Consider the following 27,428-nt stretch of genomic DNA (forward strand, 5'->3'; position numbering starts at 1 on the left):
AGTGCATGTTGAGGTAGCATCTTGCTTATCCAACACAGGAGTATTTGCCCAGGTTCCACCTGGTCTTTGTCACAGACACTCAGGAAAAAAGGATAAGGATCACCATAGACACTTGATTTCTGTGTCTCTCATGCTCTTGTAATGGAAATATTCCTCCTGATTGCTCACAGTCCCTCTTGGCCAAAAGCAAAAGCAAGCTGGTTCCTGATTTTGAGATTCGCCTTTGGTGTAGGAAAAAACTACATTTTGATTCCTGTGTATGGTTTTGTATGAACTGTAGGAAATCCTCTTTTAAAAAATCATAAGTATTGAATATAGTCGCATAATTTCGGATATTATTCTCTTGATATTGAAATAGACATTCAAGATTGTTAATCTGTATAAATTACAAATGTTCAATTCAGTGTAATAAATGTCCTTCCTCTTTAATTGGCAGAATTAATACATTCAAGAAGACATCAATTAAGTCTCATACAATTTCAAAAGGGATAAAATTTTTAGGGTACAGATATTAAAGCAAATGGTGTTCATAGAGGGGAAAAAGGCATGAAAATGAGATTTGCTTCAGATAGGTGCCTAATTGTTCAGATGCATTTGAGAAGTTTGCCAAAGTAATTGTCTAACAAGTAAAAGTCTTGTGAGATCACATGCTTTTACTAGTATTAGACCTACCTAGATAATATTTTTTAAGCAGACAGAAGGGCATGTATGCATGATATATTTATCTTTTCATTTCAGAGCCTCCAGAGCAACTCTATTATTGACTTCAGAGAGAGCGTCCACTTCTGAATAGAAACATAATACTTTGTTTTTTTAAAATCACTGTAACTGGCTCTCATGTCCTTAGCAGGGATGTCATGTTTAGGAAAACAATGATTCCCTCAGGACTGGATTCTCATTTTGTACTTCAAAAAAATTGCATGTCTCAAGGGAGCTCCTAAAGGCATCATGAACTCCATTTTTCCTTCTACTCTCATTTGTTTTGATATTATGATTCCTACAACTCCCTAACACATCATGTGAGGTTGCTGAAGTATATGCTCTTGCTGTAACTGAGATGTGAAAGAAGGGATCCTTATTTAGGGATTACTACTACCCCTTGCTCAGATGTCCCAGCCATTTTATTGCACACTTTACATCCAGATTTTCTTGTTTATCTGGCAGTTCATTATTTAAGGCCAGCTTGTCAAAATAGGTTAAATATTCTTTGGGAAACATGGTCACATCTTTGAGACACCACAAATATTTTTAATATGAAAAGATTGGCTTGATAAGGGAAACATGATAAACTTGCATCCCCTAAAATACTTTTCTGCTTTTTCATGTGTGTTTCTAAGAGTATCTGTGCACAGATGACAAACTTCACGCAATAAAGTCCTAGAGAAACCATGGAGAGAGACACCAGCAAAGAAGTAAAAATTATTGCTGATGATTTGTTCTAACTACCTGACCTTGTGACATCTCCCCCAGATATATGACCAAGATGGGACATTGCAGCACTTTATCGATGGTGGAGAGCCCAGTAAGTCAAGCTGGATGAGGTACATCCGATGCGCAAGGCACTGCGGGGAGCAGAACCTAACGGTGGTTCAGTACAGGTACAGCCATCTTTGCTTCACCCAATGAGACAAAATGAGAATGTTTTATCAGCCTGTAGCCATCATGGGTACTGCTGCCTTTGATTGCAAAAACAGTATCAGAGCTTTGGAGGATATGCTCACGTGGGGCGGCACTCGCGGGGTGAAGCTCCAGGGAGCGAGGGCTGTCCAGTGTCACCTGTGTGACCACCCGCCACACAGAGCTCTCTGCACTTCTCCAAACAGTCTCGTCAGAAGCAAGCCAACACAAGCAGTTCTCCACCCTTAATGAGTGTGGTAGGGGAGGGGGAAAAGTGGCACCCAGAGGAATCCTGAGGATCAGTCACAAGGCATGTATACATCTCAAGCTTTTTTGTTGAGTGCACCTGCTAACCCAAATTGCTAGAGCTCGTACCTCTCATGTCACTGGCTAGAGAAAGTCAAAATGTAAAGAAAAATGTAAAGAAATTATGGTACATTTTAGTTTGTTCTTGCAACTAGATCCAGAAAAGTCAGACAACACACTACATAAATGCATGATCTCAGCTGTAAACAAACCTTTTGCCTTAGAATCAGAAGTAACTGTTTGGCCTTATTAAATGTGGTAGGAAGCACATCAAAGAATGCCCCAGGCTTGCCAGTTGCAGTGAGTTGCATTTTTGCTGCTTGCTTCAGAGAGCAGAGTTTCTTTTATTTAGGAAAAATCTTAAACTTATTTAAACTACCTTTAAAATAAAAAATAAAACATACAAAAGCAAGCTAAAATAAAATGTATAAAGTTTGATTATCCCATAGGGATCCAATTTAACAATGGTAAAATTGTTCAACTGCATTTTCAACTTTTTTTATTCTCTGGCCAGTTATCTAAACAATGTTGCAGTTAAAAAAATAACAGTCCTATTTATACATTACAAATCTTTTATTATATACTTAAATATCTGCTATCTATAGCTAAAATACCATAGGATTTTAAATAAACACACTGGATAATGAATAGATTGTAGTGATGAAAGAGTATTTTTGTAGGTATCCTGTGGACTATTTCTCTATGTGGTGATGCGTATGTGCACTTATATATATATAAAAAGAAAAAAAATATGTGTACATATATATATAGATGACAAAACTAAATGAAAAGTGAACATGAGAAAGTCATTACACATCTGTCAATATTAAGTGGATTTTACAACTCTCCTTTCATGATGAAGTTTTTACTTAGAGTTCCCTCTGTTGATCTGTTTTCGATTACTTCAGATCTTTATAAAATGAACTACAAAAACACAATTTAAAAAACTGGCATCCATCACCAGTGACTGCATCCAAGTGTAAGAAAATAGAAAAGTTGGACACTGAAAAACCAGCCTAATTTTTATTGTACATGGACGTCCTCCTCACAGAAAGTCAGCTGGTTTAAATTCATTCTGTTATGATTTGTAATATCTAAATGGAATTTTCTTCAAAGTGCTCTTGATTGATTGACCCTTAGCTGAACGTTTTGTTTTTATTTTGAGGCTGACAATAATGTTTGTTGGCATGTGTTCTGCTTCAACTGCGTTGGGACGCCATGAAGCTATCTTTATGAGTCATCCAACCACAATACTAAATACATGTCAGCAAAGGAAATATTATCCGAAAAGGGAAAAATCCCTTTGATGTACTTCAGCATGCAGAGATTTCTGCGAGTTTTGGAAGCTCTGCACACTTGTAAGGGACGGTGTACACTTACACATTTTTTACCCTGCCTACTCCAAGCCCCACAGACCACCCATTGCTCAAAAACAGTTCTGCTCTTTCAGCGGCAAAGTGTGTCATTTGGTTTTAGCACATTCATTTGCCGGGCTGCTGTGTTTATGTTAAGGGAAACCAAACTGAGAGATGAAATGTTACAAGGGTGAAGTACAAAGTAGACTCAATTTTTCTCAAGTTAAGAGATGCTGGTAATTTATAGCGTGGCTCTGATTTTCATTTTTGTGTAACAGTGGAAAGAATTAACTAAATGCAAAGCTCTGGGAAGAAAGAGAGAGAGAAGAAGAGGAGGACAAGGAGGAGGAGGGAAGATGAAGGCGAGACACAAAGGGGAGAGTTTTTGTCAGATATTCATAGAAGGCTAAGAAAACCATTCTGCTTAGCTAGCAGTGCCCTCCTGAGACAGGGTGGCAGTAAGTGAGGAAAATAACAAGATAAATGAAATTTTTGCAGCTGCTAGTAAAATATTGAGAATCTGCACTTTTTTATTGATCTTTATGATCCTGTTGCCAAGAGCCACTTTGCGGTGACAAAATATGTTGACAAGTGCATATCTCACTGCCATGAAAAATGTGGTAGAAGATTCTCCTTATGTCTGCAGTGTTATACAAGGAACAAATTGCATTGCTACAGCCAATTCTTTATAGAAAGTCCAAATTTAAGGCCTACCAACCCTAAACACTTTTATCTTGAACTTCAGAATAATGTTTGTAGCAATTCTTCACTCAGAAAACTGGTTGAGACCTAACTCCTTTCTCTGTTTTTTTTTTTTTTGTTTGTTTGTTTTTGGTTTTTTGTTTGCTTTTTTGTTTTTTTTTGTCTATAGATGTTTTTCTGCCTTACATAAGCTGTTATAAAAATGGCCATTTCTTGGTATTTTGACTGTATCACTTTGATATGTAATCCTTCAGCAAGAGTGGACTGTTCTTCTTGTATATATTGAATTTCTATCCGTCTCACAAGAGTGTGTTTTGCTGTTCCATGTGAAGCATAAGGGAAAAACCACTGCAAACTGATAACATTTGTCTTTTATCTTGTGCCTGATTCTAATCTTACACAGTTTGTGCTGCTATGTAAATGTCTTAACTGCAGAACTATCACTCTGAAGCTATTTACATCAGTTCAAGATCAGAATAAGGCTATTGTTTTTATGCTAAAGACATTAGGATTTTTCCCTTTCCCACCCTCAATTCCCATTAGAGTGATCTAGAAATACCCAGTCTTCTCTCACAGGAACAATGAGATATCACATGCATGGTAACACTGATTTATGCATACTAAATCATTGGCACAGCCTCATGTTCTGTATAGGGGAAGATTTTAGTGCCGCACGATCCAATTAACCCATTTTTTTATTTCCCCTAAGTCAAAGTCTGTTTTTCTCAACGACACAAGATCTTTTGATGGTATACTGGTGTCATGAGAGGTCACTTCACTCTACTTCAAAGGTCTTGCTAAATGAACTTATTCACAAGAAAGAGCTGTTGTCTATTTGCCCTAAAATATGTTAACTTCAGCTTAGGTGACAAATACAAAGCTGTTCAAATGGCTGTACTTGCTGATCTGTGTACACCTTTCAGATGGTTACATTGTGTAAGCAAAATGTGCCATTCTAAAATCCCCCTGAAACAGACATTGTGAGAAAATACCTGTATTATTATAGTATCTTGGTCCTTCTGAAACCTTAGCTTTTAATATATGCTGGATACACCTTGTCCATAATGTTGTTAGCCCGTGCTAAAGGAGCAAAGTCCCTCTCGACAGATTTGGTTTTAAAACAATCAGTAAGTTATTCATTTAGTTATCTGCAGAAGTGTTTCCAAAACAATGAACTTCTACTGTAATACCATGTACTATAAGATGAGAATGCTCTATTCCTAAATCATGCAATGTTTTCTTTTTTCTTGATTAGGTCAAATATATTCTACCGGGCTTGTATAGATATCCCCAGGGGCACTGAGCTGTTAGTGTGGTACAATGACAGCTACACATCTTTCTTTGGAATCCCTCTCCAGTGCATTGCACAAGATGAAAATTGTAAGTTCTTCCTTGCATTTCTACCTCTGTAAGCCATATTTCCTTTTTCATGCCTAATCAGATATATCATAGAGTATTTTAGAGGGGGGGCTCTGTCCCTGGAACTTCAACTTCAACACCAGTCTGTATGGAGCTTTGAGCAACCTGTTCTGGTGGTGTCCCTGCCCATGGCAGGAGAGTTGGAACTAGATGTTCTTTAAGGCCCCTTCCAACTAAAACCATAAGTGATTAAGTAATCTATTGTAAACAAGTTTGTTTGGTTCTCCCCATTGTTACCAGACCTACCACAAAACACTGTCTTGGCAAAACAGTAACGCATTGCTAGCCCCACAGGGCCTCTGTTAGTGATTCCTTTTTCTATTACTTCTGAGCATGTTGAGAAAACCTTTAGCTGGCTGATTTAAGAGGTTAGGTCCTTGTGGTTAAACATAAAAACCTAATTTAAAAAATACCAACTGACTGTAAATACCCCAAGATGACAATAAATCTCTATTCCATCTTGACCAACCCCATTTTCATCCATTCTGTTACCTGTTCTCAACATTATATTTCTAGTTTGCTAGGGATCCCCACAAAACTAAGCATGCATGGTTACTTATAATACAGGCAAAATCTAGTGCTGGATACCTCTGTCTGTAATAGAAATGGGTGATCCAGGCATATCCTTCCATTTTACTGCTTGTGTGTGAGACTTGTTAGAGGTTGTATCCATTTTGGCAACTATATGTGTCTATGCAGTGGAAAAAAACAATAATGAACCCCCTGACTTTGGTCTAAAGTAACCCTGTGACTGCCCACACCTAATAAATTACTTAAACTGAATACTCAAACAGGATGAACTGCTAGGAGGGACTAGTGTCTTGTGGTAACTTCAATACTGAACTATGCAGCAATTAAACAGCAAGATAACAGGGATTAAACTGTCAAAAATAAACATCCTTTCCCATCTTGAGTTTTTAAGTCTGTTGAGCTTGAGAAAAATTTTAAAGAAATTTAGTTATTGGCACAATATTTGTGGATGAAAGTCATGCTTTGCAGTGTACAAGATAGAAATATTAATTTTTTCTTTCAGGAACAGAAGACTACAAAAATATGTTTGAAAAGAAAAGCATTATGGCTAAAATCTGTAAATATTGTCTCTTGCTATTTTTCAGTGAGACAAACCAGCGTTTCATCCACAGAGACACTGACATGAGTAGATGAAATTAATCTCTGACCGTGGAGCCAGCTGCAGACTGGCATAGGACTGAAGTCCCACTTAAATTCCCAGAATATACCTTCTGCTTATCTTCTGCACAGGGGTATTTTCAGCAACACAAGTGCTGACTGTATTCATTAGGTCGTCAGAAGCCTGATCTCATTGCTTCTGTGGAATTTTATGAGTACAATTTAAAGAAAATAAAGGAAAAATTATCTCCTTCTTCTGACTATATTGAGGCAAAATGATAGTATACAATTTGCTCCTGGTACTGAAGAGACATAGAAGATGCATTCTGTGTCTGGAAATTGTGATAGACAGCTCCATGGATGTCACTCTACTTAGAAATTAGGTTCTCAGATACTACAAAAAAGAATAGATTAAGAAGGACCTCAGCTGACATAAATTAAATATATCATTATGATTGATCATAGATATTAGAACGTAACTTTAAAGCAACTGGCAGGATTTAAAATATCACCAAATATTAATTTGTGGTTGTTTTGGGTTTTTATTTTTGTATATTAAATAATGTTGGCTGATTTCAGCTTTCAACTGAAATGTAATTCTCATGTTTGCTCTTAGAAATCTATCATCATGTCTCACCAAGACAGAGTTGTAATTTTTAATCATCAGTTTTATATATGCTATGTACCTATTTGTAGATATGATCAGTTTGTGACAGTAACTAAATTTGTGTACATAGATTTATACGTGTATAACATATTTAGTTTAAAAATTTCCATTAAACTACTAGCTCATAAGCCTGAGCGCGCCATAATTAGAAAGCATTAGAGGTTCCTTGGTCCAGGTGGCCTAAATTATGTTTATTTTTGCATTGTGATGCAAGCTTTTGTCAGCAGACTCTATTTTTCCACAGGACCCTTGCCTCATTCACTCTATGATCTCCATGGTTCTCAAGGTGTGAGGCAGCTGTTCAATTTCTTCTCCTGGCTTGACTTCCTGCCTTTTTTATCACAAAACATTCAAATTTATCACTAAATCACTTCTTCATGAAAAGCATATTGCATTTGTTGCTGCAATATCTGGGTGCCCCATAAGCCATAGTTAATTGATGATTATATGGGTAGAAACCATGTTCATGGGACTTTAAAACATTTTTATGCCTGTTTTGTAGATGGGAAACTGATGCATGATCTCTCTGCCTGCACTTTGCAGTTTTTCATGATAACCTACCTGCTATTAACTTCAGGCATAAGATACATGATGAAGTCCCTGGCTTCTTACTGCATCGGCAGTGAGACTTTGTGGGATGTAACAGTAAAATATCCTTAGAATCTACCCTTTCATAGGGTAAGAGAACTATTGCTGCAGTAGATATTTAAGCCCTGTTGTATCTCAAGGACTGTCCCAGAAGGGATTTTTTTCTCCATGCCCTCAAAATCCATGCTTGTCTCTCATAGAGCAGTCAGGCATGCTGACTGCAACATGCGGAGTCAGAGTATAACAAGTGGTGCAGCTTTTTCTTTCAGATGACAATCCCATAGTCTAGTAAATATATATCACAGTCAGGCTTCTCTGGGTCCTTTCAATCTCAGACACTCCCTTGCATGAATTTTCATTTCAGTGTCACAGAATCAGCACCATCCATTCAGATCACTGTCGCATCCAAGCCATTCTTTAATCTTTTTTTGTCTTTTGTTTTTTGTTTTTTTTTTAAACTTCCTTCCCCCCTTTTTTTTAGCTTTTTTTTTTTTTTGGTACATTGTTAAAATAAAATTGTTTCATTGCAGTGTCAAGAACATTGATGTTGATTTTTTTTTGGTGTCTCCCAAAATTGTATTAGTTTTCAAAAGGCATAAAAAGGATCTTATTTACTTTTCTTGTTTTCTCCCAGTGAATGTCCCTTCGACTGTAATGGAGGCCATGTCCAGACAAGACACCCTACAATCATTTAATAAAAGTAGCAAACTGTCCCCTGCCACTCCACAGCGATCCGTAGTATTTCCACAGACTCCGTGTAGCAGAAATTTTTCTCTCCTGGATAAGTCTGGGTCCATCGAGTCAGGATTTAACCAGATCAGTGTCAAAAACCAGCGAGTTCTTGCAAGCCCAACTTCAACAAGTCAACTAAATTCTGAGTTCAGTGACTGGCATCTTTGGAAATGTGGGCAATGCTTTAAGACTTTCACCCAGCGGATCCTCTTACAGATGCATGTGTGCACGCAGAACCCCGACAGGTAAAGCCCAGGCTCTCTTTATTTCTGTATCTATTGATAGCCAGATCCACTGCTTTCTTCTTTTATCAGGCTGTTACCATTTTCAAAACCAAACTATTATTATGAGGAGCCTGTATGACATAATTCATCTCCATCTGTGTGAAGTAAGCTGATAAAAACTATTGCTTGCCTTCACTATTTGTAAAAACATTTGGTGCCTAAATGTGCAGATAAAAGGAAATAGCTAAGGATATAATCTGTTTTTAGAACGGTTTGGTATATCTGATGGAGGCAACAAAATAGAATGAAAATTTATGAATGTCATAGATGGAAAAAATGAGGTCAAGATAATTAAAAGTCTCTCTGTCTTCCAAAGATAATCTAACTTGCTGCTCAGTGGCTGTCACAGCCATTTCAGGGTTCACCTATAGTGTGCGATGCGTATGAACTTAATTAAGTACTAAGAGGTAATGAATTGGAATTTTTTGCTTAGTACTATTTTTCTTCATAGCATGCAAACCCATAAATCGTACAAAGCTGTCAAAAGGAAATACCTACTCCACCAGTGATGTGGAGGAAAACAGATGCCACTTATTCAATAAACTAATATCCACACAGAAGAAAAATGTTGACTAGATACCTCAGAGTCAAAGTTGGTTTGAAAGTTTGTCAATACAGAATTTTATGGCTGTGAACTGAGGATGAAATTTAGCTGAACAAGTGAATTAAAATTTCAGGTACTCTGACCGGTGGCACAGTAAATATAATGGAACCATTATTTATGAATCAAAGCTGGTTTATTTGACAATTTTGATAGCTGGCAAGACAAAAGACAAAAATCAAATTAATTCAATAAAAAAAAAAAAGCTGCACGTGTTTTGTCTCTTCTTCAGCTGTGAAGATTTGAGCAGAACAGCTGAATCTCTGCAAGGTTGTTCTAAAAGCATAATTTAATAGTGAATTACAGTTAACAAAACATTACCAAAAAATAGCAAAGAGTGAGTCTGTGCATGTGTTTGTGTGTATGTCTGTGTCTCCTTGTGTACTTTGTGTACTACCTACATGTACACATATGCTTGTGTGATTCTTGGGTGTGAAGAGAATAAGTCCACTTTTCCACAAGAAATGTCAAGCATGTAAGGGGCTAATTAGGTTCGGAGCTAATATTCATAGAAATTGAAGGATTGATAATATTGTGAATGCAAGCAAGCCCTTTCAACACTGCCCTGGATTTTATGCTTGCCTCAGCAGAAGCAAACATCTTGCTAAGGAAGCTGCAGGACAAAATTGGTAATTTAATAGAATATTGGTCCTGGAAGGTCGGCTCTCCTGCATATCATGGACTTCTGTGTTTCCAGTTCTAAAGTATCCTAAGCATACTGTAAAGAATAAAAGAGTGTATCCATTTGGAAGCGTCTAGAGACTGGAAAAGGCATGCTGTGAGGCCCTCCACATACTTTTTCAGTGATTCATCCAATCACATGTGACACCTAAATTTCATCCTTTACTTGAACCTGTGTCTTCCTTTATGAAGAAGCAGGTTGCAGATAATAGTTAATGCAAGAAGAGTCTCTCTCAATGGTACTTTCTACACTCTAAGTGAAATATAGCTAAATATTCATTCTACCAGAGAGAGAAAATGTGGATAAATCTGTCTTACCATTTTATCTTTCATCTTGGAGGTGAGAGAATAATTTTTTTAAATTAATTTTCTTTTTATTTATTTCCTTCTAACCAGATTGTGCCAAACATTGTCTGAAACACAGACTGTATTTCTCTTAAAGAGTTCTTCACTCTTAAAAGTGAGCATTCTCATTAGTAGGGTGCTGACTTATGGGGTCTTAACTCTCAGCTCCTCCTGTGCCTACCCAGCCAGCAGCTTCCTCTGAAAGTCTGGAGCATTGTCAGCTCAGAATACCCCAGGGCATAGTAGGAAATCAAGTTGCTGTGATTAAGGTCATTGCAATTCATTCCATGTTTGAAATTACCATAAATAACAGGTACTGCCCTAGGATCTGGGTTCTCATATCCCTGCTTAGAAACTAATACAGTTTGAGCTTATATCACAGGAAACTTCTTGTCTTTTAGCAAGTACCAGTTGTTTAGTGATACAGTGTCTAGAAAAAGTGGCCTTTGGTTTCTTAAACATATTGCATTTTTCTAGATGAAAAATTTTTGCAGTGCTGTACAAAATTTCCAGGAGACATGAAAGTAAGGCGTGATCTGTGGAAGATACCTGCTTGCCAGCCCAAAGTACTGGATGCAACTCTCTGGTTTTTATTTTCTCAGTGACATCTGCAGCATCGCTCCAGCTGATAAACAACTCTGCATTTATTGTCAGCAATTTGTGAGCACACGAGCCACTGCACCTTTGATGTGACTGAAGCAGCAGGGATGCTCCTGTTGTCTTTAGGAAACAGAATTTAGTCTATCTGTTCTGGCTTGGTACTTGTATTGCAGGAATGCTGTGAGGGGAAACAGCTTTGAATCTATTCAAGAGTCCCATTAATGGTCTGAAATTTGAGAAAAGAAGACTACTTGAAGCTTGAGAAGACCAAAAAATGATAATACAACAACTGAAATTGAGAAAACATCTAAATGAGAGCAGACATTAAACAGGACACAATATATATAATTTCATGAAACAGTAAGAAATAAATGACCTTATTTAACAGGCAGATCACTAAATAAATAAAAATAATTTTAAAATACTATTAATCCCAAATAGGAGAAATTATTAAAATCATCTGCTGTGCTTTTTGTTTTATTTCAGGATTGAAGATTTTAATTTAAAGTAACTTTTAATTATTTACTGGTTTACTTATTTACTTCTCCCTTTCCGACATTTTTTTTTTAGCTTGTTAAATTTTGTAGGGCTTTTCTTTGAAATTAATGGTAACTGGGGTTAAAATGGGTGTGGGAAATGGAAAGTTAAATCTGTAAAATCTTGAATTCAGGGACCTTCTGAGCCTTTGAGATTTTTAAAGTCTTGACCAGGCAGAAGCAGTTTGAGAAGATATTTTTGGAAATACATATTTTTTAGGGTTTTTAATTTGTTTATTTTTTCAGGGATTAATTATGTATATATATGTATATATATATATATATATATGTATACAAAATTTTATTTTTTTAAATTATTATTCCCTTCATTCTGTTGCAGAAATTCCCAACAATCCTGTTTGGAAGGCTCAAAATGAGGGTAACCAAAACTCTTTATTACAATGAACAATTTTTACAGAAGTTGACTTTTTAACAGTAAACACCTTTCTGATAATGACAGTTTTTTTAATGACATCACTCTTTCATATATATCACTATGAAGATTCAGGATAAACTGGTGTTGAGGGAAGGCAGAAGTCTTCACTTCTCAAGAGTTCTGTGTGGCACAATTTCATGTATAACCTGTACATCTGTGTGATATATGTAGTCATTGATTGCCAGGTATTAAAGATGAGAATCTGAGGGAAAGCACACTCCATAAATGTATTCTTGGATGATAGATTATGGGTGTGATCTGGCACTCACAATTCTTCTTTACTCAGAAGATCTTATTATACTCATGCTTTGCAATATCACCTTTTTATGAAATAGTAAGCTTGTTTTGTTTTGTTTTACTTAACAGGGAATTGAAGTTACCAATTTGATAGCGGTTTTTATCTAAGGTAGTGGCTTAGTCCATTTTGCATTTATATTGTCTTTATAGGTTCTGTGTCTTCGACCCTGATGTTCTCCCCAAGTCCACTAATTGATTTGAACCTCTCCAAAACAGACTTAGAAAAAATATGTGTTTTGAGCAAGAATTTTCTATTTCGGTTTATTGAGTATTGCTCAGCTAAAGTAAACTTCATGCCGAATTTAATGGTGGTTCTTGCATAATCTTTTCATAAAGGTTTGCAAGTGTCCAGTACTCAGAGCTAATAACAATAACAGGTGTACAGAGCAGCAGCTCTCCCTGACAGATTCAGAAGCCCGTAGAACCTCCAAGCTTGCTTGTTTGCTGCTTTTGCAGGTTTCTTCACAAACATTTGTAGCAGATGATTGCCAGCTCTGCCATCCCTGCTGCTCCATGGTGCCTGTGGTGCTCGGGACAGCAGCTGTGCTGCCGAAGGAGAACACCAAGGCAGCAGGGGATATGGAGTCCAGAGCCAGTGAAAGTAGCCTCCCGTGGCTCTGCTGATGCTAGGGATGTTTCCGTGTGCGAGTTAGCAGTGTCCTGAGGTGTCATTTTGTTCTCCAATTACTTCCACTTGCTAGAAGAAGGCATTCCTCAAAATCACTTTCCTGTGAGAACAACTGTGACCTAACTCCTCTGACTGCAGCTGTTCTCTTAAAGCTGTGTGCTGTGTGAAGACCTTGTCCTGAAAGCTGATGCAGGCCCCACTTCACCTGCCCTGCTTTTGGGGTTTCTTGCAGAGGCTGTTGTCTGGCAGCCTCCATCCTATAACAATGAGAAACACTGTGCAGGGCTCAAGGGAGCCCTAAGTCCCACTCTTTGAGTCTGTGAGATCCATCACCTCTTCCAAGCCTAGGAACATAGAATAAGTCAGGCAAAACCACCAGGATGGTGGGGATGAGTGGATGAAGGCTAAACTCCTGGATGAATTCAAAGATAAAAAGGAAACCTCCAGAGGATGCAAGCACAGACTTGTGTAGCCTGGGAGATACACAGCCAGAATGTCTAAGCAGTCAGGAATCTCCTTGGAGAAGCCGAAGCCCTGGTAGGATTAAATGTGGGCAGAGACATCTAGGACAACAAAACTCCTGGTTTTACATTGATGAAAAAAGGAAGACCAGGGAAATCGTGGGCCCTCTCTAAAAGGAAGGAGGAGGCCTGGTGGTCTGGGATGTGGGAAAGGCTGAGTCAATAACTTCAGTGGTTCCAGTCACACCACCCATGTCACAGAAGGTAAAGGCCGCGACTGGGAGAATGAGGAACTGCCATCTGTAGAAGATCAGACTGAAGACCATCTAAAGAACCAGTAGATGTGCAAGCCCATGGGGCCTGGTGAGAAGCATGTGCATGTCCTGAGAGAAATAGTGGAAAAAGTGGCTGAGGCACTATCTGTCATATTGAGAGATCATGGAAGTCTGGTGAAGTTCTTGCCAATTCGAAAAGGGGTAACATGAACTGCACTGTTCAAAAGAAAGACCTGGAGAGCTACAAGGAAAGAGCATGGAGCAGATCCCCCTGGCAACTTGGTTAAGGCACATGGAAAATAATGTGGTGACTGATGACAGCCAATGTGATTTCATTAAGGGCAAATCACGCCTGACAAATTTGGTAACCTTCTACAACAATGTTTACAGAGTTGGTGAATAAAGAATAGAGACTGAGGTCATCTGCCTGGATCTGTGCAAAATGTTTGCACACAGCAGCCTTGTCTTTGAAGTGAAGAGATATGGATTTATTTGATGGTCAGATCTCTCAGTAGATTAGGAATTGACTGGAAAGTTGCACTCAAAAGAGCTGTGGTCAGTGTCTCAATCTCCAAGTGGAGACCAGGGATGTTCCTCAGGGGCTGCTATTTGAACTGAAGCTATTTAGCTTTAGCATATTAGTGTTTGTTGGTGACAGGGACAGTGGGATCAAGTGCACCTTCAGCAAGCTCCCTGATGACATCAGGCTGTGTTGGGCAGGGACATGCAGCAAGGAAGGGATTCCATCCAGAGTGACCTTGGCAGGTTGGAGAGGTGGGACTGTGAAACATCATGAAGTCCAACAAGAGGAAGTGAAAGGTCTTAAATGTGGGTAAGGACAATCCCAAGCACAAATACAGGCTGGGTGGAGAACGGACTAAGAACACCCTTGAGGAGCAGGACTCAGAGATGTTGGTGGATTGGTTGGACATGAGCCTGATGTGCACTCACAATCCAGAAAGTCAAACATGTCCTTGGCAGTGTCAAAAGCAGCATGGGCAGGAGGTGATTCTCTCCCTCTATTCAACTCTTGTGAAACCCCACCTGGAGTACTGCACCCAGCTCTGGGGAATTCCAACATAAGGATGTGGATCTACTAGAGAGAGTCCAGAGGAAAAACCCAAAGATGATCAAAGGGATGAAGATGGGTTGAGAGAGTTTGGGCTGCTAAGTGTAAAGAAAAGAAGGGCTCCCCGACATTTTATATGAGCTTTTCAGTACCCATAGTGACCTGCAATAAAGCTGGAGAGAGACTTTTTGTGAGGACATTTAGTGGTATTTTCTTTAAACTGAAAGAGTATAAAATTAGATTGAATGTAAGAAAGAAATTTTTTAGTGTGAGTGTATTGAGATGGACTTGAAATTTTCCTAGAGAAGCTGTGGATGCCCTGTCCTGGGAATGGTCAAGGCCAAATAGGATGGGGCCTTGAGTGGAAGGTGTCCCTGCCCATAGCAAGGGTTGGAAATAGGATGGTCATTAAGACCCCTTTTAACACAAACCATTTTATAACTCTATGATGATGTTGGTTTTTCACTTCTTAGTCAACAAGGGAAAAAAGCACTTTCAATCACATGCCAATCTCCTTTTAAGTGGTGTTTTTCTAGCTCTTTCTGAAGCAAAATATTTTGTGCTATTTTGTCTCATTGGGCTGAGAGGGTTTCAATGACAAAGTTACAAGTATTCAGGAACTCACTCTTACAAGCAATTTCTCTTCTAAGTATTGCACTAGGATTCCATATACCCCTTGAAAAGAGCAAATTCACTTCTGAAGAGGCCACACTAAAAACCTATTCATCATAAAGGAAATAATTTGAAAATGCAGTGGAAAATAATGATTGGATTTTTTAAGTTCTAAAAATTCAGAGTTAATAATTTATGATGTAGAAAATAAATTTATAACACTGAGATAACACTTAGGTGTCAGAATTTGGAAAAGATATTCTTTTGGCAGAGATATAGTAAAAGACAAATAAAGCTATGTCAGTTTTGCTAAATGGAAATATAGAAAGTATTAATCGGAATGTCCAGCTGTCTCTCAGTAACTATTTCAGATGAATGCATATGGATTTTTCTATTCTCTTAACATGCTTTGTAAATGTTAGGAGTTCTAAATTCCCTGCCCAAAGCATGAGGTTTGGTGAGGTTCAATAGGCCTTATAGGGAAGCATGAGTTTTGTGTTGATCCCATATGTGATGTAGTTTCACCCAGAAAAATATCAGCTGCCAAAGTAAGAAAATTTTAAGACAGTAAAAGACATCACCAAAGAGCAAAATCATTCAAGAAGCTGTCTAGCTTAGAGAGCAAAATTTATTCCTTAGTGTTTTCATTTTGAAAAATGCGTCTTTCACAACTTGGAAAAGCTTGAAGTATAAACTACTACAAAGCCTGAAAACTGTTACACTAGAATTGCTCTAAGAATTTCACTTTAGATGGCCTATGTTCCTATATGGCCATCATATAGTCAGAGACTGTAGGAGGAGGGTCTCTAGAAAAAGCTGATGGATTCAAAATGTCAGTAAATCTAGACAGTTTATCAATGATGCATGGGCTTAATAAGAAGTGTAATTTTTCCAGTAGGAAAATTCTCTTCTGGGTAAGTAGGTTTCCTTTCTTTAAGGTCAAAAGGAAAGATGTCGAGCAAAAAGCTCCCATGTAACTAGGTGTGTAATAAAAAAGCATTAGAACTACTTTGGATAGTTGTCAGAACATCATTCTCATCTGCACATTGCTGTAATAAGTTTAGCTGTTCTTAACTGTAACTTATAATTGCTATCTGGTAAGATTTTGATTCACACTAATACCATGAAGCTCCGGAGAATACAATACATGTACCAGTTATTCCAAGGAAATGAGTTTTTCTGAGCTGGGTGTGCATTCAGTCCAGCAGTGGATTTTTGAAAGTACAGGCTATGAAGACCAGCATTTTTGTCACTTTGTCACTGTTCCTTCTTGTCTGCAAAACTCTGTTATAGGGAGGTCACCATCTTATTTCATTGTCCCAGTGCAGACAAAAGTGATGGCAGAAGACATAACTGCTACATCAAAGGCAGGCACGCTCTGCCCATGTCAATGTATTCACTGAACCGAGCACTGCTTGTGCTCAGTCCTTCAGCACCACTTTCATTTTTTTTGAAAAATAACATATTGATTTTATTTTCTTAAAAAAAAAAAAATCTGAACACAATAAAATGGTTACCAGAGAACAGCATGATAACTTTTGTACTTATTGAATGCAATTTTTTTTTTTGTCTTTGAAAAATAGTAGTATCCAAAAGTTGTCAGAAGTTGGCATATTTAAACCCACAATTGTGCAAATTAGAGCATTTTTAAGATGTTAAGTGTTTGAGTATATTTTTAGGCTCTCTTTTTAAAATTAATTTTGCCTAATGTCTGTCATTTATCTAAGCTTTAAAAAATTATGCATTTATCATTAATTAGAATTACCTGAGTATAAACTGGATAAATGCACCCTCTGCAAAGAGAAAGGTAACTTTTTCAATAGGTTTTCTCCCAAGATATGGATGAATCAGAAAAATGCCTTCAAAGCAATCTAACAAAGACAGGGCTTATTTTCTTAAAAGTAAGCCAGTGAAATATTTTGACTATGAAATATTCTGACTATTTTGTAAAGACATTTTATTTTTGAGTCAATGAAATCATATTGTTTGGCATCACAATGTTCACTTATATCTGGTTTGAAATTTTACTGTATACAGACAAGATACGTTGTGAATTTCCGCTGCATTAAATAAATCACATTGATTTATTTATCACTTTAAAAAAAAGATTAATTTGCCTTATGCAGCATTGTATCATTTTTGTAGTTGCTGTTATAAATAGATAACCAGAGGCTAATAGATGTTAATGGTCTTCTTCACTATTAAAAAAAAAATCAATATTTTTTTTATATGGAATATATAATTACATTATTTTGCTTAAACACGTTTGATTACTGCATTCACCAATTTTCCCCATTTCAACAACTCTTCAAATTCCATATCAAATTTGATAATTTTTTGTGCAAATTAACTTTGGACTCCAAGGAAGGTGGAAATTGGACATGTTACTACTTGTCCTCCAGTAAGAGGAACAGATAAACACTTTCTTGCAGTTTTTTTTTTTTAAATATTATTTTACATATATCTGTGTATCTTTTAGAGCCACATCATCTAAATTACCTTTCCACAGCTTTTATACATTACTTTCAAACTTGCTGGAGAGTAGTTAGATTTTCAAATGCAAGCAATTAAAATCGTAAGCTATTGAGTTATTGATGAATACTGAGCTATTAATCAAGCTAAAAAATTCTACAATCAAGGTTCAGTGCTCTGAAGCACTGTAAAATAATAGTATTTGTGTTCAGTGATGCAAGTAGCCACAATTAAACAGTTCTCTTGACAAATGAGATAGTTCACTTTATTTTGCACTTAATTGAATTGTACATGCCTGATCACCATTGTCTTTTTCCCTTTAGCTTTGGTTTCTAGCCATTTAAACATATACATTTATTACAGACAGAGAAATTAAGCTGTGCTGGCCATTGGCTCTAGAAATACAGACACCAAGAGTTAAAATGTTGGGTAGGGTAAAAATTATTACTATCCATCTAGAAAAAATAAATAATTTTCTTCACAAAAAGTCTGATAAACCTTTAGGACTCTGCTAAGAACTTAAAACAAATATGCAATGGAAAAAAACGAAAACCCTTGTAGAATGTTGATATTAAGCCACTTTTACCAAAGAGAACTATATAGACATGATTTCTTGGCATATTATTTTAGTTAGCATTTCAGCAGACCAGTCTCATATTGCTGTCTTGTATCCCTCTTTTTTCTGTGTTTGCAGTCTGCTCATTATGATTCTGAATTTGTAACATATTGCTCAGTTTTGTGTGTTTGTTTGTTATGTTTGCTTTAACAAGATGTTTTGTTGAAAACTTAGGTTCTGGGTTTCCTTTCAAGATCCCCAAAAAAGACATTTTCAATCTGGATGGGAGAAAAATGTTAATAAAATGTAAAGATTTTCAAATGAAGTAAGAAAACAGAAAGATAATTGTAATACAATGGTTATGTTTTTCCAAGTCTCTTATTGAAATAAGTGTTCTTTAAAAAACTCCAAAGCAATATGAGTAGTTTAATAGTGAATAGCTACAGAATACAGCTAGGACATACCCATAATCATCAGACCCGCATTTGAAAGTAAGACTGCAGCTGGCATCAACAGACAGAGAATTTCATGAGTCCCTATGCTCCAATGTGTGTGGATCTATCTATCTATCTATCTATCTATCTATCTATCTGTCTGTCTGTCTGTCTGTCTGTCTATCTATCTATCTATCTATCTATCTATCTATCTATCTTTTTTTTTTTTAACTAAGGAATACCACGTTGAATTTGAGAGAATTAAGGCAGACATATTATGTGCAGCACAGTTTGCTGAGTTATGGTTTGTGGGCCCCACAGACTCTCAGTTAATTCCAGTTCAAGAATTTTGCATTTGTTGAAGAGGTTGTGAAGTTTTGGGCATGTGTTTCCCAAGAAAGGCCTGGAGAGGTGCACCCAGCTGTCTTTGGAAATTACTGGGAAGACCAGGGGCTCCCTCCCACGTGGTTTCCTGCTCATGCCAGCAGAAAGCACTGATGGCACGCTGTTTCTCTTTCCCACTGCAGACCCTACCAGTGTGGCCACTGCTCCCAGTCCTTCTCCCAGCCGTCGGAGCTGAGGAACCATGTGGTTACACACTCCAGTGACAGGCCTTTCAAGTGTGGCTACTGCGGGCGCGCCTTCGCTGGTGCCACGACACTCAACAACCACATCCGGACACACACTGGGGAAAAGCCCTTCAAGTAAGTACTTGAGGCCAGCAGCTCTTGCCAGCTGAGATTAGAGAGGGAAATGCATTGCTGCTGCTCACTATAGCATCGCCAGCACTCAGCAGAGGCTCCCTTAGAAGCCAAGGTCACACCATGAGGTAAAACAGCTAGTGGTGCTGTTAAAATCAGAATTTATGCAGGTTTGATTTTGGGTTTCTTGAAAGCTTTGCACAGTATTCTGATTTCTAATGGTACCTTGATTGTTATAATTAACTGGCAAGCTGCTGCCAGAGAACTGCAGCTGAAAATATGATCAAAACTGAGACAGGCTATGCTGTAAGAACATTTATATCACTCTTTGATGTCTATATGCTGAGGTAGGTGAAGCTTCACTTAAAAGCTAATTTTGTTCTAGTTATTTATCTGGGGGAAGAATATGCACCTTCTTTTAGTCTCAGAACCACCAGATAGAAAATATAACTCTGACTTGTGGCATAAGTTTTGAAAGACCTTAATAATAAATTGACAGTGTTCAGCTGGCCAAGATATAAGAAAAGTCACCTAATAAAGATGATTTTCCATTAAACAGACTTTGTTAATTTCTGAAGTTTTTAATTACTGATATTAAAGCTAAGCACATACCTGTCTCAGAAATCTTCCAGCAGTGCTCATTTCCAGCCATAGCGCAGCTGATCCAGGTGTATTTTCCCTTCTGTTATGCAAGACTCTGCCTAAATGACAGGAATTGCTCTCCAAAGCAGAAGAAATAGATCCCATATTTGTGTCTTTGTCTTGGCTGAACTGACAAGCTCAGAGTATGTGGTCACTGGAGCAATTCCACCTAATGTATTGATATCAATATAACTTCTTTTGTAAGCTTCTTGGATGTTCCTAGGAGGAAGGGGAATAAGTGTAGAAGAAGGCTTTTGTCTCTCCCAGTTCCCCAAGGTCTGTCTGTTCTCCATCTATTTTTCTCTGTATTTTTTTTTCCCTACTTTTGCCAAACTGTGCTTTTGATCTGGTTAGTGTAAGAGAGCTCAGTTGTGGGGTCTGTCAGAACCCCTCATAACAAGCCCAACAGAGATACTGGTGAACACCCTTTGCCTCCATATAAGGTTCCATTCCTTAGGTTCCATGTCTTTGCTGGGGGCAAGGGGACAGAGCCAGGAACAAAATGCTGCAGATCCAGTGCAGAAAAACTTGCATTGCAGAAATCATTGCTAGGATAGTGTTGGAGGAGGCATAAACGGAAACCCAGAACATCTAAATATCGACTTCTTTTGAGCCAGTCTGTTGAACGTCAGAGCCCACAGAAAGTGAACCAAAAATGGTGTGAGCAATCAGATTGATTTTATCTAGTTGCTGTGTAAATAGATTTTAGTAATTACTGAAGAGGTTTCCGGGTCAAAATGGAAAATAGATTTCGTTTAATGTTAAGGTGTTACTTATATGTAACCTTGTTGACTCCACTTAATTTTTTTCCTTAACATCCTGTTTTTGTCATGTTTCCAATAGATCTGCTGTTTTGCCCCATTTAGAGTCATTATTTTTCCCCTTTGTTTTACTAATTTTTTTACCCTTTTCCAAAATGGGCTTGATTACAACACCATTTCATTTGTGAAAGAACTTAACGTATGTAATACAACTAATCGAAGGTCTAGGATTATTTGTTTGTTTGTTTATTTGTTTTTAGTTTTTATTTTGTGTTTGTTTGTTTTGTTTTCCCTGTTCATGTGGAAGCATTTAAGTATTCCAGGATGCATCTGACTATTCCTTAAGTTGCAGGACAGAAGAAACAAAAAAAAAAGTGTGTGCTTTGTACTGATTCTTTATGATGTATGGCATAATTGTGCAAGATCTTTCTTTAGTTTCTTCCTTAAGCACAAGAAATAGTAGTACCCTTTTCTCTCTGGAAGGCTTGTTGAAGTATTTGCAGTAAGCTGACTACTAACTTCACGTGAAGCTAAAACTGGAGCTGCAGATCTTCCCATCCCTGCTAGTCAGATAAGAGGACACACAAGCCTTGATCCTGCAAGCTGTTCAAAAGGGCAGATTTGTCTCTCATGCAAGAGGGCTTACATTTGAGAGAGGAGGGGCAGAAAACTTATTCAGAAATCAATCTATTATCTCTGTTGGAGGAAAAAGAGGGAGCTGCATCTCATCTTGATGTCTCTTAACAGTTTAGATCCTCCTTTTGAAAAGGGGTGCACAAGATGTGGTATTAAGAAAGTTTAGGAAAAAGCCCTCAACAAATTTTATTAAGCAAGGACATAAATAGAACAAACACAATTTCTGTCTCTTGGTCTTGTAATTTAGGTTTAAAATGTTTGTTTATGAAGGAATTTTGAGTGTACACGTACCAAAAACAAACAAACAAAAAATACATAATGGAAAAGCTCAATGAGATAGTGTTTCTGTACCTGAGAGAAGTTTGTATTTGTGATGATGTGCACATTTCTTTTAACTAATATTTTTAATATTAGAAAGAATTGCCATACATGGATAGTGCTGAATTACTTAAATTTTAGTTAAGTTATTTTTAAAATAACAGGTATAATTTTAAAGGTGTTACTAAATTCAGTTTTAAATGTGCTTCTGCTGTGAATGCAATCTCATGATTTCTAATGTAGTAAGGCAGCTATTTTCATAAGTGGTATACAGAATTACAATGAGCATGGATTAAGTCAGCATTGTTAAACACTAAGTGTATTTGTAAGCATATTATTTCCAGAAGTTGGTTTTGAAAATGGTGAATGTATGGCAACAGTATTTTTAAAATTATTTCAGATTAATTATTTTGTAAAAGGATGTTCGGGATTGGTTAAAAAGGTTTTTCTGTGAGAGGGCATTTTCTTTGTAGATCCTTGGTAAATTTGGATGTATGGTGGAAGACTTTTCTATTTACTTTTCATTAAGATAACAATGCTAAGTGAGGTTATCTGTAGTCAAAGCTTTAGCTGAATTTGACTTTTCATGTCATCACAAGCTATCAAGCCAGCCTGACCACTGTAAAGTTTTTGTGTATTCTTATCTTACTGAAGTCTCCACTATGGCTGGTAGTCTGGGAACAAAGATCTTAAGTAAATTAAAAAGCAGTAGAAAAAGGAAAATTATTTGTCACCTCTGTTCTCTTGAATTTTTCTCACCCCCTCCCTGCTTCCTTTTCAGCAAAATTAAAAAATAGTAAGAGGTGACTTGCCAGCAGAATCAGGGTTATCCAATGATCTAATATTCAGTAGTCAACCCCAAAGAATTAAGAGGAAAGATTATTTCCGTCTGCAATAGCTCACATTTTTACATTGTTTCTTACTGACATGCAAAGCTGGGGGGCATTCATTTCAGGGAGAATATGTATGTTGTACCTGCAGTGGCATCTCAGCATTGTCAAGAGAGATTTTCTTTGGTTGATAGTTTTTCTTGGATTTTTGATACCCTTCCAAAGGACTTGAAATGTAGTGTTAAATGTATTTGTTGAATGAAATCTTAAAATGTTTATTTTGAGAGTATCAAATTAATGCCTTTTTCTCTAAAGTAGACCCTCAGCATTTTCTCCCTCCAAAGCCTTTCACAGAGGTTGACATACATGTGCAAATTAAACCAACCCTCTCTATAATCTTCACTGTCAATATTTTGAAAGCACTGTGAAGCAAAGAAGCAGACCAGTAACAATGAGGACTATCTAAACAAATCCAGAAACCACAGCACTGTAGAAATATCCTAAAACTATTGGTGCACTTTGTGAGCTTAAGAACAATTCTGTTTACCAGCTCCACCCAAGCAAATCATACCAGAAAACATTGTGGCAGAGTGAAGTCTTGAGGCTGAGGAGATTGAGTGCAATAGTACATTGTTGCTTACAATTGCAGTGTACATATACATTGTAAAATAGATCCAGTTTCCACTGATGGTATCTAATTGTTTGAGGACTTTGGAATTGCTTTGGACCTGTTTAAATTCCATTCAAATGCCATCAGATGGGTCTAGGTGGAAATTAAATTGCATATCAGCATCATTAAGTGTCATTATTACCAATATATATATCTACAGTGCAGGCTTAGTCATAATTTGATATGTCCAGAATTTAGGCTTGGGCTCAGCCTTATGGTTGCTTGGTGTGTGGCCACATGAGATATGGACTCTTTTTCCTTTCTGACAATTTTGACTTTTTGACTTTCCAATACAATATTAAACATATACGGGATATGGTACAAGAATATGCACACAAAAACACACACATGCTCACCGATCTCATGGACAGAGTTTATGGGAGTTGTTATTCTGCTATGATGGGCTGGGAAAGAATTGTTAGTAGAGGGAGACACTGCATAAAGTACATCACAATCCAGAAGAAATATATTCCTGTCCTTCCTCCCATTCCTACCTACTGTGAGACAGTAATGCTGACTGCTGTGACACTATTATCTTCACCTTTTCTATCAGTTTGTATCCAGCAACAACCTCTCTGGACCACATTGAAAAGAGGAATCAAGAGCCTAATACAGATCTCTGCCCATAAGCCAGGTACTTATATATCCAAAACTGTGGTCCTGAAAGCACCACCCACATCATTTGGAAGTGCCTAAAAAATCCTAGGCACCTTGGGTACTATCTGAAGGTTATCCAAGTACCAGAGAAAGATAGGGGAATTAAGTACCTTTCCAGAGGCTTTATTCTGACTTTTGGCCAAGGGCTGTGTAAGTGCAGACATCACAGTTTGACCAGCAGCAGTGCTTGGCAACCACAGTCCCCCTGTTCAAAAATAGTAGATGCTTGTATCAAGAGATTTATCCTTTTTGTGTTCTCTCTTTAGCATCCTTCTTTCCTGTGCCTTTATGTTAGTGCATCAGCCTGTAGCTGGGAAGGTAGAGCACTCCCACACAACAGAAGAATCTTGTGGATAAAGGATGAGAATTTGTATTTTAAAGAAATATGGTAAACCTTGCTCTGCACTTTCATGAGCAGTACAAGGTGCCGTGTGAATGCCTGCCCAATTCTAGCTTCCCAGACAAGCTCCAGAAAGGATAAGGGGGCCTGCCACAGCAAATTATTTTAGTGGGTAACACTGTGTTTGATCACTCTATAGCCCTTATCTAAGTCACTAGTGGTACCTGGCATCCTGTTACCTTGTATTTTGTTTATTTGGTCGGGGTCTTAAAATCAGGGGTTGCCACACCTGATTTTATAGGTTATTTTGCAATTGTATCACTTACAGCTTAGTTAGGCAAGGATCCAAGGCTCCTATTACTCATCAGGCAAAGTACTTGTCTTTGTAGACATCAAAATAACAAAACTATCAAGTTCAAGTAGACAGTAATATCTCACGCACACTAAGTTAACTCCCTAGCCTTTAAATTGATTACGATGCCTCTGTGATAGATATATATGTATGTATATAAAAATAATACAATAATTTGCAAGTTTGTCAGGCAATGAAAGGTAGTATATTTTGACACACTAATCCAGTAAGTAATCAGTTTTCTAATAAACAATCAGCAGTGCACTAATGTGTCATCAGCACTTCAGGAGCTCTGGAGAGTGGATGATCTGCACATAGACGTTAATGAATACCCCAAAAATCATTAAGTAATCAATACTTCTGAGTTATTTTCATTGAGCTGATAGGTCTGATACATTAAAGCTGACATTTTACATTTGTCAAGATCACAGTGTAGTTTTTAACAGTGGCATAGGATGCTAAAAGTATTCCATGAAAGACAGTCGAGGAAATGCAACTTAAAAGTGTTGACGTTTTAGATTGTAACCTGGAGGTATGACTCTGTAATGTCTGTGCTAAATAGTTCTTATAAAGAAGAACTTTATCACTAAATTATTAATGTGAAGAATACCCACAATTATAAATATGTGTAAAAATCTTATTTTTTATAAGCAGATCACTGACAGTTCACTTTCTATCATTCACATCAGCGAAGAGAGAAAGATTAAAATGAGTTAACTGAGTCCATTGTTTTCCTCACTTCTCCTTTGAAGGTCAAGAATTCATTGCAGTGATACTTTCATGAAAACCTTATTTGGAGATATAACTTCACATGGTACCATTAAACCAAGAATGGCTTTTGGAGCAAGCACCATACAAGAAGGATCTACTTCATCCGTGTTTGTGACATCAAACAACCCTCTCTAGTGCTCAGAATGCAAATAAAGAAGGCAGCATTTGGGAGATTAAATGCAGTGGTTTGTCTTTAAGAGCAGGGAGAAGGAACTAATTTGAAGGCAACAATAGCCCCTATCCTCTGCAAAATTTAATGGCTTTGCTTATATATTCACGCAGTATTTTTCTTGCAGATTATGACTCTCTATGAGAGGACAGGGTAGAAAGAGAGACAATATAAAAGTGAAGCAACACTCTGGCTGTTATGAGTTCTTGCTCAACCCACAGATTTCTCAAATAGTGTGGATGTTTGCAGATAATTAAGCAACCACTGTATCTATGTGCCTTTTTAAAATGAATCCCATTACATGGCCACATCAGATAAACAAAGAGTTTTCTCTTGTTCTAGGACTGTATGATTACTGCTTTGTGATTTCTAATCCTCCAATAGGCAATTGTGGATTTTAAAAAGCAGAAGGTGAAATTCTATTTGTCATCAATTTCTCTTAGGGTGTACAGAGCAGAAAACTGCAGACAAGCTGCTTCTTTGATGGCTCACTCCTAAAAATCTCTTTTTGTTCTTTATCTATTTGAACTGACAGTGATCAGAGCTAGAGCAAGACAGGCCTCTCTGGAGAAATCACCTTCCCCCTGTCTATTGACAGATTCCTCTGTTCTGAATCAGACAGGCCTTGTCCCATCATAGGCATCAAGGCCTTGGAAGTAGCCACCAATTAAACCTCTTGAGCCAGTAAAATCTGAAGCCACTTTTGAGTGTCTGTTCTGATTAGGCAGGATGAGACAAAGCCCATCACCCCCCCCGGGGCAGCTCCCTGGTCTCAATTTTCTCTCTTGCCTTCACCAGGTGCGAGAGGTGTGAGAGGAGCTTCACACAAGCCACCCAGCTGAGTCGACACCAGAGGATGCCCAATGAGTGCAAGCCAATAACAGAGAGCACAGAATCAATTGAAGTGGATTAACTGATTGACTGGTTGGAATTAAACTGCAAGGAAAGTCATGATTAAATGTCACGGACACTTAAGCAAAACCAAAGATTTCCTCTGAGCAACTTTCAATCAGTCCCAGAAAACCAAAAGCAGTAATAAAATAAGTAAGATGTTAAGAGATATTGATCCTGGCATGGAAGTGAGACCAGGAAAGAGATTATTTATTTATGACTAGTGATGAGTCTTATTTCAATTGACAAGTTACTTGGGACTGTTAACATTTTAAGTCCCTTCATGTATTGCTTTAATTCTAAAAGCCTTTATAATTGTTATTTAATGCCAAAGTGGGGAATCTCAAGGGTTCTTCTGCTCATAGTTATGACTGAGAATGCACATGGACTTGTTTATACTTGCACCTTTTTTTGTAGTGTGACTCAAAGGACCCAGATGTAACCTGTACATTTGGCTGGGCTGGGCTAAGTTGATCTTGACATGGCTGTAATAGAAATTGTTTTGTGGGATGGAAAATGATCATGAGCTATACCTGGGTCAGTGTCGGCCACCTCAGACCAAAGGGCATTCCATTTCCATAGTCTCATCCCTCACACTGTGTGCACTTTTTCATGCAGGTAGTTTGCATTGGCATTGGCATAGATATTCTGGGAAAGAAAAAACAAAAACAAAAACAAAAAGAAAATATAGTAAAATAACTGAGTGTTGTATATCTGCAAGTATACATTATATAAAGAAATGAGTAGGAAAACTGTGTTAAACTAATAGAGCTTCCAAATACAGTCTAATATCTATGAAAGACAGAGGTGGTAGAAAGTATTTTAAACACTAAATATTCCAGTCCATGTGTAAATCATATTCCAAGGAGCAGAAAATCGAGAAGATACT

General features: G+C 37.5%; 1 protein-coding gene across 1 annotated transcript in view; it reads left to right on the forward strand.

Moving 5' to 3' along the window:
• Nucleotides 1-26,561, forward strand: part of PRDM6 (PR/SET domain 6) — a 73,563-nt gene extending 47,002 nt beyond the window's left edge. The window contains exons 3-7 of the mRNA XM_062513674.1: nt 1,471-1,598; nt 5,236-5,360; nt 8,417-8,759; nt 19,329-19,505; nt 26,447-26,561. Of these exons, the coding sequence (XP_062369658.1) occupies nt 1,471-1,598; nt 5,236-5,360; nt 8,417-8,759; nt 19,329-19,505; nt 26,447-26,561 (888 nt within the window). The remainder of the gene's footprint in view (nt 1-1,470; nt 1,599-5,235; nt 5,361-8,416; nt 8,760-19,328; nt 19,506-26,446) is intronic.
• Nucleotides 26,562-27,428: the final 867 nt, after the last annotated feature.

The sequence above is a fragment of the Cinclus cinclus genome, chromosome Z (genome assembly GCF_963662255.1).
Source record: "Cinclus cinclus chromosome Z, bCinCin1.1, whole genome shotgun sequence".
NCBI lineage: Eukaryota > Metazoa > Chordata > Aves > Passeriformes > Cinclidae > Cinclus > Cinclus cinclus.